This window comes from Micromys minutus (genome assembly GCF_963924665.1).
Source record: "Micromys minutus genome assembly, chromosome: 12".
NCBI lineage: Eukaryota > Metazoa > Chordata > Mammalia > Rodentia > Muridae > Micromys > Micromys minutus.
Window position 1 is genome coordinate 28,949,351 of NC_137981.1, and position 15,307 is coordinate 28,964,657.

The 15,307-nt window shown below is 45.7% G+C and overlaps 1 protein-coding gene across 4 annotated transcripts in view; it reads left to right on the plus strand.

Moving 5' to 3' along the window:
* Positions 1–15,307, plus strand: part of CACNA1D (calcium voltage-gated channel subunit alpha1 D) — a gene marked incomplete at both ends in the record, with an annotated part of 288,275 nt that overhangs the window by 157,141 nt on the left and 115,827 nt on the right. For 2 of the 4 annotated variants that reach the window (XM_080926306.1, XM_080926308.1), the window contains 3 exons: positions 1,936–2,088; positions 2,509–2,705; positions 9,135–9,238. In XM_080926306.1, the coding sequence (XP_080782432.1) occupies positions 1,936–2,088; positions 2,509–2,705; positions 9,135–9,238 (454 nt within the window). Of the gene's footprint in view, positions 1–1,935; positions 2,089–2,508; positions 2,706–9,134; positions 9,239–9,794; positions 9,899–15,307 lie in introns of all 4 variants that reach the window. The other 2 variants (XM_080926305.1, XM_080926307.1) reach the window with 1 other exon arrangement.

Consider the following 15,307-nt stretch of genomic DNA (forward strand, 5'->3'; position numbering starts at 1 on the left):
TCTCTCAGAAAAGCTCAGAAAGGCCAATCAGGAGGCTACAACTTTTGAGCTCTCATAACTGAAGGGGAGCCAGGTCTCTCCAGCTCTGCATGGCGTCCTTCCCATGCCTTTGTGGCATGCATGTTGAGTATGTCCCAAGGAGCAGAATGTAATGACAGCATATGTGCTCAGTTTGAGATGCACCCTGATGCTCTCTCATAAGTTGGGCCGATCTAAACTACAAACGTTACACTAAACATCAATATGTTCCTAGGACCAGTGGCTCACTGCAGTAGAGTTTAAGAGCCTAACTCTTAGGTGCTTTGGACTGGCCCATTCATGTTTTAAAGAAGAAAAAGTAAAAAGAGAAATTATCAAAATAGTAGCCAAGAAACCCTGTCCATGTATACGGGAGACAGTGCTTCCCCCTCCCCAACCCTACCTGTGTCTGTTCATTGCCTGCAAGAGACAAAGAACATTAGAAATCATCTTGTCGGTCTTGTTTTCAAAGGAAACCATTCGAATGTTTAAAGACAGGCCCAGAACTTTTTAACTCCAAAGAAGGCTTTAGGGAGAGTCTTGCTGGCCAGAATCTTGTCACCCTCCCTCCTGCCCGCCCCCTGCCTCTTCCACTGGTGCTTACCAAGAGGCCTATTGCTATAGCTATGAGGGTCCCTGTCCCTTTTCTTGGCTCATTCCAGCTGCTGCTCTGTTTTAACCCTGGTGTCTCAGCACTGTGTGTCCCTTCTTTCTTTGAATGAATGTTGGGAAAAGAAGGAGAAGGAAGACAAAGGGACCCAGTGACTGACACAGAAGCTTAGGCCATGAGTGGTGGGGATGGAGCTCAGTACTAACCACTGAGCTAGAAGCCTGGGTCTAGTGCAGCAGGCTCTGGGCTCCCTTCCATTCTAGTCCCTCACTGTTACTGTGTGTCTCACCTGCACCACCACAGCGGCTCAGAGTCCCTCATGTCTCCGGACTATAGCTGCAGGACAACTGCACCCTAATACTATATTGAGCATCCAGACTCAGTTTCTCTATGTTACCCAGCCTTCTGCTGCCCCTGCTTGCCTCCGCCAGCCTAAAGGGACCACCTCTAGAAACATGTGGGGGAATTATTTTTTCCTTTTTGGGGTCTGATGGGGAATGGGTGTAATTTGTCCCTGACCCTGGCCAAGGTCACTGACTCTCTCCTCAGGCACCTTCTCTAGTCAGTTCCCAGGCATCTCTACCTTCCAGCCTCTCTGGAGCCCCAACCTCTCTTGTCTGCCTTTCTTGCTGACTGCTGGCCACCCTCTCTCTGAGGCAACTTTCCCTAATAGACTCAGGTCTGACTCCAGACCCAAATTCAACTGCGTGTCTGTGACCTCCTCTTTGCTAATGGCCTTCATGACTACCTGTGATGATGCTCACACTGCATGTGTGCACTACTTCTCTGCCCACGGAATCTTGTCTTCAGTCTCAGATGAGTGGGAAACACATTAGGTCCTCTGTCCTCAGCCGATCCTGTGACAGTGTTTGCTGTTGCACATACAGTGTTTGCGTACCACGTGAGAGTAACTTACGTTGAATTCTTATGTTTACATCTAGACTGTAACCTCTTTGAGAGTGTCACTTTGTACAATCCATCTTTATATTGCTCAAGGCACTAAACCCCCCATTTTGCATATGGTAAATATTCAGGTACATGCGTGAATGAATAATTTTAATACTGGCTACACCTCTCTGGGTTCTGATTTTTTCATCTGTCTAGGGAAGGAGTCAGACTAAATGAGTTTTAGGAGTCCCTTCTTAGCTCATCTCGTATTGAGGATTAGTATTAATTAACAGCTTTGAAATATCTCTAAATTTTATTACTGTATGTCATAAATAGAGCAAGCATCATTAGGATATATTATTTATGGCTCATTTGAAGTGTCTTCTTAACTCACAGATGGATTTTTTTCTCTCTTCCAGGTTTACAAGTTGTTCTGAACTCCATTATAAAAGCCATGGTCCCCCTCCTTCACATAGCCCTTTTGGTATTATTTGTAATTATCATCTATGCTATTATAGGATTGGAACTTTTTATTGGAAAAATGCACAAAACATGTTTTTTTGCTGACTCAGGTGAGTAGGGACAGTTTTGTGCTTTGTTGTACCCTGAGTTTTTTCTTCCCATCTACTTCCTCTTTCCGTGTGAGTTATGTGGAGGATGGCGCATCTGCCTTTCTACTCCTATTTCATAAGGAAAGTATCCTAGCAGAGACTTGGGGGGAGGGGATGCCACAGGAGGCAAAGCAGGCGATCCCATTTTTTCTCTGTCAGCCTAGGAGAGGCACTGGGGACATGGATGGAGAGTAGTGGGTGGTGGAGGAAAGTGAATTCTGTTGGTGAGGGGATATTCCCAGTAGTCATGGGTGTGGGGGCGTGGTTGAGATTCTGCAGAGGCTAGGGTGCGGGTGCTGGGTGTTGTGGGTTTGAGCGAGGGTTCTGGTTGTGTCTCTTCTGAGTCACTCCTCTCTGGTGTCTCTCTTCTTCTCGCTATAGATATAGTAGCTGAAGAGGACCCAGCTCCATGTGCGTTCTCAGGGAACGGACGCCAGTGTACCGCCAATGGCACGGAATGTCGGAGTGGCTGGGTTGGCCCCAATGGAGGCATCACTAACTTTGATAACTTTGCCTTTGCCATGCTCACTGTGTTCCAGTGCATTACCATGGAGGGCTGGACAGATGTGCTCTACTGGGTAAGCGGCTGGAGGGCAGTTCACAGCATGCTGCTCCCTTGCTAAGAATGTCCTTGGTAAGGACAGCCTGCGGTCAGTTCTTTGGGAAGGGAAGCAGACCTAGACCCTCTCTTGGTGAGTCTTTTCTCCAGCTTCAGGGGGAAGCCCCGGGGATGAAAGCTGCTACCTGGCTTAAACCCCTGGCCTCTTAGTCCTCAGCTTCCTCAGTCCTTCTTGGGGACTTGAGTCTTACTACAGTTGATCCTGCCCACTAATTTCTTCTGGAAACTGGAGGAAGCCAAGGTTGTCCTGATTAAAGTCGAGTGACATTTCCTGAGGCAAAGGCCCCTGGACTTCCACAGTCTCTACATAAAGATGGTATTTTACTAGATCCTAAAGGGGAGATGGGGGACACAGTGAGGGACCCTCTCCTGCATCCCATAGTTCTATGTGGCCAAACATAGTTCACTGTTAACCTTCCTCCTATTCTCCCTCCCTCACTGTCTGCCAGGCCAGGGCATGCCCTGCCCTCCACTCCTCTCTTGTATGAGCCAAAATGCTCAGCAGAGATAGCAGAAAGGTCAAAATGCCAAGGCTGGTTCACCCTCCAGCGGGTAGATAATGTCTTAGTGTGTAGGATATAATTCTTCTTATTCCTGGCAGAGCTGTAAACAAAGTACAGTAGCCATTCCCCTCCCCCATGACTTTGTTTATAGATAGAATTTTAAAGTTCATAGCAGTTTGGACATCAAATGGAAGTTGCTGGAACATATAGCTGGCATCATAAAGATTTTGAGCCCAAATTCCAATGGATCAAACCAGTATTCCTACAGAAAATTGTTTAGCACAGTGGTTCTCAACCTGTGGGTCATGACCCCTTTAGGAAATCAGATATCTGTGTTCATTATGATTTCTAACATTAGCAAAATTATAGTTATGAAGTAGCAATGAAAATAATTTTATGGTTGGGGGTCAGTACAACATGAGGGACTACGTTCAAGGGTCCCAACCTTAGCAAGGTTAAGAACCACTGGTTTAAAAGAAATTAATAGTAGTTCTTGAATAGGCAGCTTCTAGGTAAAAAGCTTAAGAATGGAGAAGTGGCTTTTGATAGTTTGTAAATCCTAAAAGTGATAGGGTATTTTTTTAATCACTCTACCTTCAGAGACTGCACCAAGCCTTGTGTCTTGCTTCCCTTCACTGGTGAACACTATGTTTGTGAGATTGTAGGTGTTCCTGTCCAGCCGGCCCTCCTTATCTACAGATCCTGCATCCATAGGTTTAACCTACATCTGATTGAACCAAATGCAGATTGAAAATAATTCACACACACACAATAAAACCATCTGCACTGAATATGTTTGGACTTGTTTTGTAATAATTCCCTAAACAGTACTGTAGAATAATGGTTTAATGCTGTTAGAATTGAAACGTAGTCCAGAGATGACTTAAAGTACATGGGGGTATGTGGATATAGGTCATATGCAAATATTGCACTAGTTTATCTAAGGGGCTTGAGCAGTTATGGCTGTGGCTGGTCCCCAGAGATACTGAGGGTCGGCTGCCTATCCTGTTAGGTAAAAAAGGAGCACCATCAACATGTTGTAACTTGTTTGTCCCTCATCCCTATTTCTGATTGTTTGTAGGATCGTGTGTGTGTATGTGTGTGTGTGTGTGTGTGTATGTGTGTGTGTGTGTGTGTGTGTGTGTGTGTGTGTGTGCTTTCGTATCTGTGGACACAAATGTTAATTATAGCTACAAGCTATAATTCAAGCTTCCTGGACAGGAAGGCTGGGCATCGTCAGGCACAGAGCTCCCAGGTTGGATGAATTGTTGATTTCACTTGTGTCTCCTAAGTCACAGCTCCTGAGCAGAGCAAAGCCTCCATTTCTGTCTTCCCCCAGAATGGCTGATAAATAGAGCTTGTCATCCACAGAAGCCCAAACTCTGCCTTCCCCTCCCATAAACAGTAGGCCATTTTTTTCTCTTGTTTTAAACCAAGTAAAAGTCTGTGACTTTCTCAGCGTTGTCTTCTCTCTGTATTGTCACAGTGAACTGCCAGACGCTGAGCCACCGTGCCTTGACTGATAGACAATTTTCTAGTTTATATTTTTTGCACACTGATGCTCTCACAGCGATTGTCATGTTGTCACACAGAGAACATTTCAGGTATGTGTGACCAAAGATGAGAAAACTTCATGCACTCCAAAAAAAAAAAAAAAAAAAAAAAAACCCACAAAACCAGTTTTCATGTGCTTTTCTGAGAACTATTCAGTATCACTTGTGATGATGAAATTCTCTACTGTTGCTGTGACCGTAACATAGTTAATACTTTGGCAGTTGAATTACATCCTCTATGAATTACAGAACACCTTTATTATGATGGAGGAGCACATGTAATTCCTCAACATTAGTCTCTTTCTCCTTATAGATCTGAAATTTGAGATGGAGATGGCGGGTATGTAAAGAAACCCTGAGCATACTCAGGGTCCACAGGCGAGTGTCTCTAGTCCTTGATTAGAGGCAGGGATCTGTGGACTTTTTACTAAAGGCCTAAGAGTAAGTATCTTTGGCCTTGCAGGAATGTGATCCCCATTCCAGTCATCACCTCTGCCATTGAGCCTGGAGCCAGCCACGGAATAAGCAGAACTGGATGCCTGTGGCTCTGTCTTGGCTGGATTTCCTTTGTGGATCCTGAAATCTGAATTCCCTATGACTTTCATGCATCATAAACTGTTCTCCTTTTTACCTTTCCCAACCCCCACAACCACTTAAAAACAATGAAGCCCATTTTTAGCTTTTGAGAATCATATAATAGAAAAACAGATTTGTCCCTCAGGTAGTTTGGGGACTGCTGGCCTACACTGGAACGCAGCCTTACTACACTCTTGACTTACTAGGAGTTTATGGATCTGTCTACAACACTAGGGGGCAGCTGAGTCATGTCTTCCAGAGTGTTCTCTAAGACCTTACTGTCTGAAGCACTCAGGGATTGTTTTTAACCACTGTTGACTACATTTATTAGCATGTCCCAGGGCTAGGCAGGAGTGGAGGAGCTGAGTTCTTCCAGTATTGTATGGGCCACAGTCAGCTGGAAGCCAGTGTGTCCTAGGACGGGACATCTCCGCCCATCACAGAGCCTGGCTTGGGACAGGTGTCAACAAATACGCATCACTGTTGTTCTGCCTCTGCCACCGACCCAGCCCATTGCCTCACTGGTACAGATGGGCAGTGTCAGAGTATTTTGATCCACTCTCCTGGGACAGAAAGGAGATTCAGTTTTAAATATCAGTTGCAAACAAATTTCTTACCCTTAGGTTTTTGTATAGGGTGGACAAAGTCTTTGCCTCCAGACAGATTTATATTTAGCATTCCCCAGCACACTTAGGTCATAATTCTCCAGAGTCTCTGGCAGGGTCTTGGAAAGGGACATGCACAAAGGCACACCTGGAGCTGAGCTATTTGGAGACCTGGTAAGTTGGGACCATGAGCTTGGTAGGGAAATATACTGCAGATTTCTCATCAAGTGAGCACCACAAACACATTTAAAGTGCTGTTTGGCTCAGGCAGATGTCTTGCCCGTGGAGACTAGAGTGTAGTGCAGAGAAAGAGCTGGATAAAGCAGGTTCTTGGGTCCCTCTGGGGTTTCATGTCCTTGTCTTAAGATATGCACAATTAGACGATCTGATCTTTTTCCCTCCAACTTAGAGAGTTTGTTTGTTTTCTACAGAGGACATATTTTGAACATAGGAAGTTAATGGCAAAGTGTTATTTTTTTGGTTTGGTTTGGTTTTTTTTTTTTTCCTGGAGAGTGCTGCCTATCTGAGTGGCTTCCTGTGTTAACACCAAACTTTCTCTTCAGGGGTGCACAGGGTGTGCTGGCTGACAGATCTTGGTCTGAAGTACTCTGATCACATGACAGCTCCCCTGAGTCAAAGGTACCCAGGACATTCTTCTGTACCCCAAAGCCAAGGCTTGCCTTTTCCAATAGTCCGTGCTTTAATGCACTTCAGCAGTTTCCAAGAGTCCAAGAAAAGCAAAAGGCCTTATATTTATCTTTGACTTGTATGCCTGCGTGGGCATGTAGGAGAAAACTGAAGTGACCTGAATCATTTTGGGTGCCAAGTGTCCCTCTATGATGAGACTGACATAAATACTTTAAAAATTAATTGAAATCAAAGTGCTTTTCCTTGTGCTAGTGCCTCCATTGTTGGTAAGGAACGTGTAGACAAAGCCCTGGGCAGATAATGAATGTTTGATGTGGGTATGTGGGGAACCAGCCCAGCAATGGTGATTATTCCCCATGTGTATAAGAAGCTTTAAGCACTCAGCCCTGCTGCAGCTGTGCAGAGAGAAAGACTGGCCCTGGGAGCTTAAGTTTCATCTCTTCGGTCACAGAGATGCACCAGCCAGTTGTGGTTAGCTCCCGCCTCCCCTCAGTCCTCCTCAGGTACCCTGCTGGCTGACAGTGATTTGAGATCATGCAAGTCCACAGAAGTTCAAATACACTGATAGCTCTGCAGCAGAGCAGACAGCTGTTGCTAGCGCCCTACTCTAAAAGCCACCAAGGCCTGAAAAGGGCAGGTGAGGCACATGGCCTGGTCAGCAGACTTTGCTAGTCTCAAGAGTAAGGTGTCCTGTTGGGAGCCCTGCACTGGGGCAATCTCTCCTGTGCCACGTACACACCCTGCTCCAGCAGAGGCTAGACATCTCTGTCACCGGTGTTGATTTAAAGCCGAGGCTCTAGCCACCACACGAAGCAGCCTGTCTGTTCCCTCGTGTGGGTTTTGAGATGTGTTTGGCAGTGGCACTGCTTTGGAAGAATCGCCCTCTGCCTTCCAGCTGAAATTAGTTTATCCAACTTAATTAGCTCAACCATTGGAGCCGTGGCCCCGGCTCATTCATTCCTCCAATTGCTGATGTGAAAATGGAGAGGGTTCTATTAAGCACGTTAGTTTTCATGTGGCAAAACAGGTGTTTCATAAGGGAGTTAATGCCCTCTCCCTAGATTTCAGCAACAGATGTTAGGTAATTTTTTTAATGTTCCCTTTTCCTGTTTGGCTTCAGCATGAGGCAAATATTGTGAAATGCATGAGCCTCTTTCTGTAAAGCTAAAGTCCGGACTCAGATAATGTGCAAAAAGGCATAGGGCTTAAAACCCTGAGGGTTTGCACCTGCCAGCCAAGAGCATTGGGCTTGCCTAGACTATTGAGCAACCGAAAATTTAGGCTGCTCCTGCCAAGTAGGGCCTGGAGCATCTATTCTGTTACCTGGCTGGTCCTTAACACCTCCTTCCTCCTTGAGGAAGTGTTTAATATTCCGTCCATCCCAACGAACACTGACTTGTGCTACTGCAAAGTCCCATCCAGCTGGGATCCACAAAGCCACTCACTCCCACACGTTCCTGGGAAGTGGACAAGGAGGCCATGTCTGAATGAGCAGTTGAGACAATGCTCCCCTGGCCTGGTCCTGAACAGCTGTCAGGTCAGAGTTGGGGTGGGGCACATATAAGTTAAAGCCGGGTTCTTTTAACAGGTACAGTTAAGAAAACAACAATTCCCAGTGTTATCCCTGAGCACAAGTCAACTAGTGGCCTTGGAACTTTTTCTTGTTTTCTTGCTTATTTAGCAGTACCAAGTATTCATTCATTTACTCCATATGTATCTAGTTAGCTGGATGCAGGAAATCCAAACCTAAGGTGGGCTAGGCTTCCTTGGCTAGATAGATAGGATGATTATCTCCAAATAGTTGGCGATTGTTTTAGATTTATTTATTTATTTATTTTGAGAGAGGTTCTCACTGTATACCTGGCTGGCCTGAACTCAATGTAGTCTAGTCTGGCCTTGAACTACAGATACAGATCTGCCTCCAGGTGCTGGATCAAAGGCATGTGCCACCGTGCCAAGCTAGGTTGTTGGGTTTGTTATGAAGAGTGTATAGAGTCACATGTTATAGGTTTATCTTTATAATCAGGACTTTTCCACCAAGTTTTAAAGGCAGTTAGGACTGACTGGGATAGAGCAGCAGCCTGGATCCAGGGAAGCCCTGGCTCCATCTTCTACCGAGGCTTGCCTGGAGACCGCTTCTCAGTCCAGTGTCCTGAGACGGAGCCAAACCTCCTTTCCATACCTGGGACCAGTACCTGCTGTTTGGCCTGAAGCCTCTATGAGTCTTCATTTGTGTGTGCAGACATGCTTGTGTGCCTGTGTGTGTGTGTGTGTGTGTGTGTGTAGAGGCATGCTTGTGTGCCTCTGTGTGTGTGTGTGTGTGTGTGTGTGTGTGTGTGCCTGTGTGTGTCAGGAATATGTAATGAATGTCTGATGGATGATCTTGTCTTGGTCTAAGTAAATGTTGAATCCAATGTTTAGAATGTTCTCTCTAACACAACCCTCTCTCCTTGCTAGATTCTCCTATTAACCTACTCCTATGAGCCCATCTTATTTCTTACAGATGAATGATGCTATGGGATTTGAATTGCCCTGGGTGTATTTTGTCAGTCTCGTCATCTTTGGGTCATTTTTCGTACTAAATCTTGTACTTGGTGTATTGAGCGGGTAAGCTACATCTCTTTCATCTTGAAAACAGAGTCCTGAGAACAGTTGCCAAGACCACACAGGCTTTGCTAGAGGGACCAGTGGGTGAGTACCAGTCCCTTTGTATTGCTTTCTCTTCTGCTGAGGCTTCCTGAACCAAGCTGTTTCCTGGAACCTCACCAGCTATCATAAAAGAAAGCCACAGAGAGATTATTGACCAGGAATTAATTAATCAGTATTGTTGCTTGGGATTTAAACAATTTCCCTTGCTTGGCCTTTTGTCTATCCTAAAATGAGATACATTTATAATTGCTTTCTTGGTCTGGATCCAAATGCAATGCTCATTAATTTGCATAAAACTACTGCTGAAAGAGACTTTGGAGAGTCTCTTTCTGAAGATTTCAGCATCAGGGTTGCCCCACCCAGAGGAAACCGAAGTAAGGGTACATGCTCATTCAAGCCCTTTCCTTAGAGTTCTGACCTTCACCCAAAGTCCTGAGTGGTCCTGCAGCTGCAGCCCAGGGCTCTGTTCTTTAGTACATGGATAACTGATAACTGATCTCCTTACGTTTCACAGGTTAATGATGCGATAGGATGGGAGTGGCCATGGGTGTATTTTGTTAGTCTGATCATCCTTGGCTCATTTTTCGTCCTTAACCTGGTTCTTGGTGTCCTTAGTGGGTAAGCAGTTGGATCCCTGTTGCACATTCTCCTGACACCATGTGGGAGGCAGCCCTGTGTATCTCCCAGCTGCTCCCTGGTGGCTTCTCTGCATGCCTCTGGACTAATGTCCTCTCTGTGTGTTGCTTTTAGATTGAATTGTGATTCTTTCTGGCTGTATCTGTCTGTGAGATTCTGTGTTTCTGATGCCTGCCAAGCACTGTTAACTTAATGAATGTTTCCCCTTAGAGGTGAAAAGCAAATAAAAGGCTTCCTAGCTTTGGTCTCCCCCAGGAAGGGACTTTGGTCTCTTGTGGGTTTCATTCCATTAGTACATGACCTGGCCCTCATTAGTCACTCTCCGAGCATTATAAGTAGTGGTGTTTCAGATTTTGTGGTTAAGCCTAGATTGGTACATAAATATCCAGTAGTTCCAAGCTCTGCCATCCTGAGGTTGGGGTGCTTTACTAGCCTGACTTATCACTATGTGAGCTATGCTTCTGATCTTAATGTGGAATGATGTTCAGCTTTTTCACATGTGGTTCTCTACAGCTGTTTTTATTCCATCACTTGGTCACCATTTTCAAAATTCATTTTGTTTAATGACTATCTCCGGATTTACCCTCCCTCTATCAGGTTCAGGAGAAATGGGCTTGGGAAGGGCCTTGGGCTGTAGGACTATGCCCCACAGTGATGGGAGATGGTATTCTAAAGCCCCTGTGAGCAGATGTGAGTCTCAGAATCTCTGAAGTGCTCCAGAAAGCGGAGTATCCCCATCAAAGTAGGCTGGGGCTCTCTCAGTAGCAGGTCCATAAACTGGGGGTTGATTTTGACCTGAAAAACACTATGGGTTTCTCACCATTAGAGTCTTATTTAATTCTATCTGTAGTGTTGTCTCCTAATTAGTATAAATATTTAATTAAGAATTGTATTCGATTTTAAATGAGGTTACTAAAATGCCTTGTCTCAAGAATTCAATAGGTAATGTTTACGATCTGTACAATTTGAAATTTTATGAATAATCATACAGTCAAGTTTTATCTCAAAACAAAAACAACAGCAACACATATACACAGTTAATGCCAGCATACAACCATTGCCCCAAACAGCCCAAAAGATATCCAGGCACCCTCCCTTTGACCCTAGTCACTGCACTGACTAAGCCTAGACATTCTCAGGAAATCACACTGATAGACTTGGTCCTGAGTGAACTTCTCAGCTCACTCACTGTATCTTGCTCTTTCAGAGGTTGTATCTCAGGGACACGATATCTTCATGTATGCTGAGTTAGTAAAGTAAGCATTATCTTGGTTTTGGAGATGCTGTCTTTTGCAGAGCAGAAGGCAGAGCCCACTTATCCACCTTGACCCCTCTATTCACCTTCCTCCAAACCTGCCTTGCTGTGAATTGAGTGCAGTCTGTTCTATACTGTGGGATACACAGTCATGAAAACCCTTTATCTAGAAGTGGCCCCAGAGCAGTGCCTCCTTCCCTCCCTCCAGTGAAAAGGAAAGGGAAGGGGGTGGGGTGGAAACAGCACCGAGATTCCATCTGAACTCTCTACCACACATTCTCTCTAATTTTTGAAACAGGGTCTCAACTCAGGCTAGCTTAGAACTTACTGTATAGCCCAGATAGGCCTTGGACTCAAAATGATTCTCCTGAGTGCTGGAGTTAAAGGCATGAGCTCCCAACCCCAGCTATAAGACCTTTCTTCTTTTGAGCCTCTGTGACCTGAAGTTGGGGTCAGGATGGTTAGAGTGACAGTTATAGTTGGAGAAAGTTTGCCACAGGAACTACCCGAACAAGGCCAGCACTCGCAACTGTGTGGTGAGTTGCTTGGCGCCCCAGTCTCCTTAACTCAGCTAAACTGACGGAGGCCATGGAAACCACTAATTTTAACAGTGCCGTTGACGTGCCTTATCTCTAGTTTCCCGTTTCTGGGCAGGAACTGTTGCCTCCGGCATGATGAAGCAGAGATATAAACCAGCCAAATCCAGAGGTGTTTAAAAAAGCAGAACATGGGGGCAGGAGTTGGTTATAATGACAGGACCTCATCGTGAAGCCTAGTAGGAGGACCCCAAGCCAGGGTTACAAAAGCTCAGATTCTCCCCTAACGGCTTACTGAAATACATCTTGAGGGGAAATAACAAGCTTTTGAAAGGCACTATTTTTATATCAAAAGAAAAGTATAAAGGAGAAACCAAATGGTACCTGAATGTTAAAAAGCAAACCTAAGACTTGCTGGTGGATTTTATCTGTCAGCTCATGCTGGGCTCAGACTCCTCTGGGGTGCACACTTCTCTTCTCCTCCCCACCCCCTTTGGTAAGAAATGCTAAGGCGGGTTCTGGCTGGAGTCAGAGCTGGATCTGCAAAGCTCTTGGACCATCATTCTCCCAGTTCCTGATGAAGGCTTGGCTCTGGGCCAGAGGCTAAGGGTGCCAAGGTGTCTAAGGCACAGACGCCAGCCTCAGGACAGCAAGTCCATGGTGAGTTGAGTTGGGGCTCTCTAGGGGAGACTGCCTGGGCCCTCAGGGCCTGCACCGCCTCCTCCCAGGGTTCCCTGCACTTCTCCCACTGCCTGAGCCCTTGTTTCTCCATTCACAGATGTTGTTGTTATTGTCGTTGTGAACATAAAAGTGTTGCTATAATCTTAAGTTTCTTCTTAATATTCTTTTGTAGGGAGCATTACAAGTTTTATAAAGCCAGGACACAAAATGTCAGAAGACATTTCTGTGGCTTAGCCCTTCAAGACTTTTAGACTAACAGGTGTGGTCTCAGAAACAATGAGTTCCAATTGTTCCATCGTAAGGGCGTCAGCCTAGACCTCATGCATCATTACCTTTGAATGAGGACTCACTTAGGGGACAGTGACACCTTCTGTGTCTGAGACTGAGCCCTTTGTGTGTGTGTGTACGCGCGCACACGCATGTGTGGGATAACTTCTCCCTGTTCAGTCCAGCCTGACCTCGGGTTAATGGCTATCTTCCTGTCTTGGCCAGGAGAGTGCTGGAGTGATGAACACGTACCACAGTGTCTGGATGTTAACCCTTTAAAAACATCCACCGGCTTACGCATCTGTAGCTCCTTCCTTCAAGTATTGGCGGTGGCATCCTATTGTATCATAATCTACATAGTTATTTTGGAGGTTGCACGTTTTTAAGGCATCTGTAGGCTGAGTCTCTGGAAATGCTGTCTGTTTTGTTTCATTTCCTCCTCCAGGTGAGGCTGAAGCTTGCGGATCGCATGCCCTGTGAGCATGGGTGTAGATGACGGCACCCCTGCTCATGGCGCTCTGTGGGAAGAGCTGCAACCGCCGGTAGCTAGCACCGTGGCTTAACACTTGGTTGTCCCTGATGATCCTTGGTGATCCTATGATGGTCTGAGGTCCAAGTAGCTGGCGTGTGTCTTATCCTCTCACTTTGGCATTTTAGAAACATGGGAGCCACTCATTTTTAAGGCTGCTCCTTTAAATCCAGACACTCTCAAGGTTTGCCTCTGCGTGTGTGTGTGCACATAGGAGAGCACAGTGCTTATGTTACTGTAGGGTTCTCCAGGGCACAGTGGTCCTCATGGGTGGGAACCTGCTTCTCTCCTTCAGGACCACAGCTTCATCTGCCACAGCTCTGTGATGTTAAGGTTTGAGTGGCCAAGGGAGACTTCCTAGGCCCCTGAAGTCCTGAGGGAGCCCAGACCTGGCCCTGCCAGCATCCCAAGTCCACAGTGGGTCAGTCATGCCGATCTTCAGTCTCTTCCCTAGTACAGACATAATCCTGTCTTGCTCCCGGCCGCACAGGGTGGCTTGAAATCAGCCAGTGAATGTAGAGCTATTCCAAGGCATTTTCTCACCTAGCACATTCTTACCTTCAATCCACAGATCGTGTTCCACTCCCAACCCACCCTGGTGACGTGGGACAGTTTAGGAGGCTCTGTAGAAATTCTCAAAAGGAGAAATTTCTGCATTTCTTAGGAAGCAAGAAAAAAATTGTTATGCACACGCATACTATACTCTATGCCAACAAATGGGCATGGGACATAGGAGTTCTTTGTCAGTTGTGAAATATTGTGTCTGCAGACTAAAATCAGTGTTATTGGCGTCGGACACAGTGAGGACTCTCTTCTCCTTTGCATCAGTGACAGAGAATAATGTCTCAGAAAAGCAGTGCTCAGGCATGGAAGCGTGAATAACCACAGTGTGAGTCTGTTCTGCCTTCTTATCGGTTTGATTGGGACCAAGCCTTTCGTTCCTTGAGATGACTTTCCTTATGGCTGTGCTGCACATGGAGCCTATGTTGGCTCCAATCTTATGACGTCAAGGGAGCCTTCAGAGAGCTACAGAATATAGGCCCTTGGGGGTGACTGTCAGAAAGGTTCAAGGGAGAATAGGTCAGTGATCTGGAACAAGGCAAACCAGCCTCTCTCAGTCAATTAATCATAATTGGGCAAGATAGGTTTATACCAGTGAGAAATCAAAGCTATGTAATATGTTTAAATGTTTTATTACGTAACCATGTAAATAATGTAAGCCAATTGTGTCTAAAATACATTACTATATAAACTCCCTCCTGGGCCTGCTTGAAATAATAGGTTAAAGTCATTTGTCATTGATCTGGGATTTCAAGGCTTTTGCTAACATCTTACAAAAAATATTTTAAAATAGCTCTTCTGAAGCAAGCTTTGTGTGTCTTCAGACAATAAATGTTCTTCATAAGCTTCCTTTCAGGACATAAAACTAAATGTAAACCGAGCCAATGTGTCTGTGAGTTCAAAACCAGTTGGCTTTAAATTGATTTTGTTTGTATATGTCTGTGTGTCCTGGTAAGCCTCAAATCTACCAAGTCACAGACTTCTTTTAAACTCACTTCCTGAGTTTTCTACTCTCAGAGGCCCATTGCTGTGACAAATGCCTGGTAGAATTACTGTAAGGAGGAAAGTCTGCGGTGATGGGGAAGGTCCAGCAATCAGGGGATACAGTCTGCAGTGATGGGGAAGGTTTAGCAATGAGGGGACACAGTCTGCAGTGATGGGGAAGGTCCAGAAATCAGGGGACACAGTCTGCAGTGATGGGGAAGGCCTAGCAATGAGTGGATACAGTCTGTGGTAATGGGGAAGGTTTAACAATGAGGGGACATAGTCTGCAGTGATGAGGAAGGTCTAGCAATCGGGATACAGTCTGCAGTGATGGGGAAGGTCCAGCAATCAGGGGACATAGTCTGCAGTGATGAGGAAGGTCCAGCAATGAGGGGACACAGTCTGCAGTGATGAGGAAGGTCTAGCAATCGGGATACAGTCTGCAGTGATGGGGAAGGTTTAACAATGAGGGGACACAGTCTGCAGTGATGGGGAAGGTCTAGCAATCAGGGGACACAGTCTTCAGTGATGGGGAAGGTCTAACAATGAGGGGACACAGTCTGCAGTGATGAGGAAGG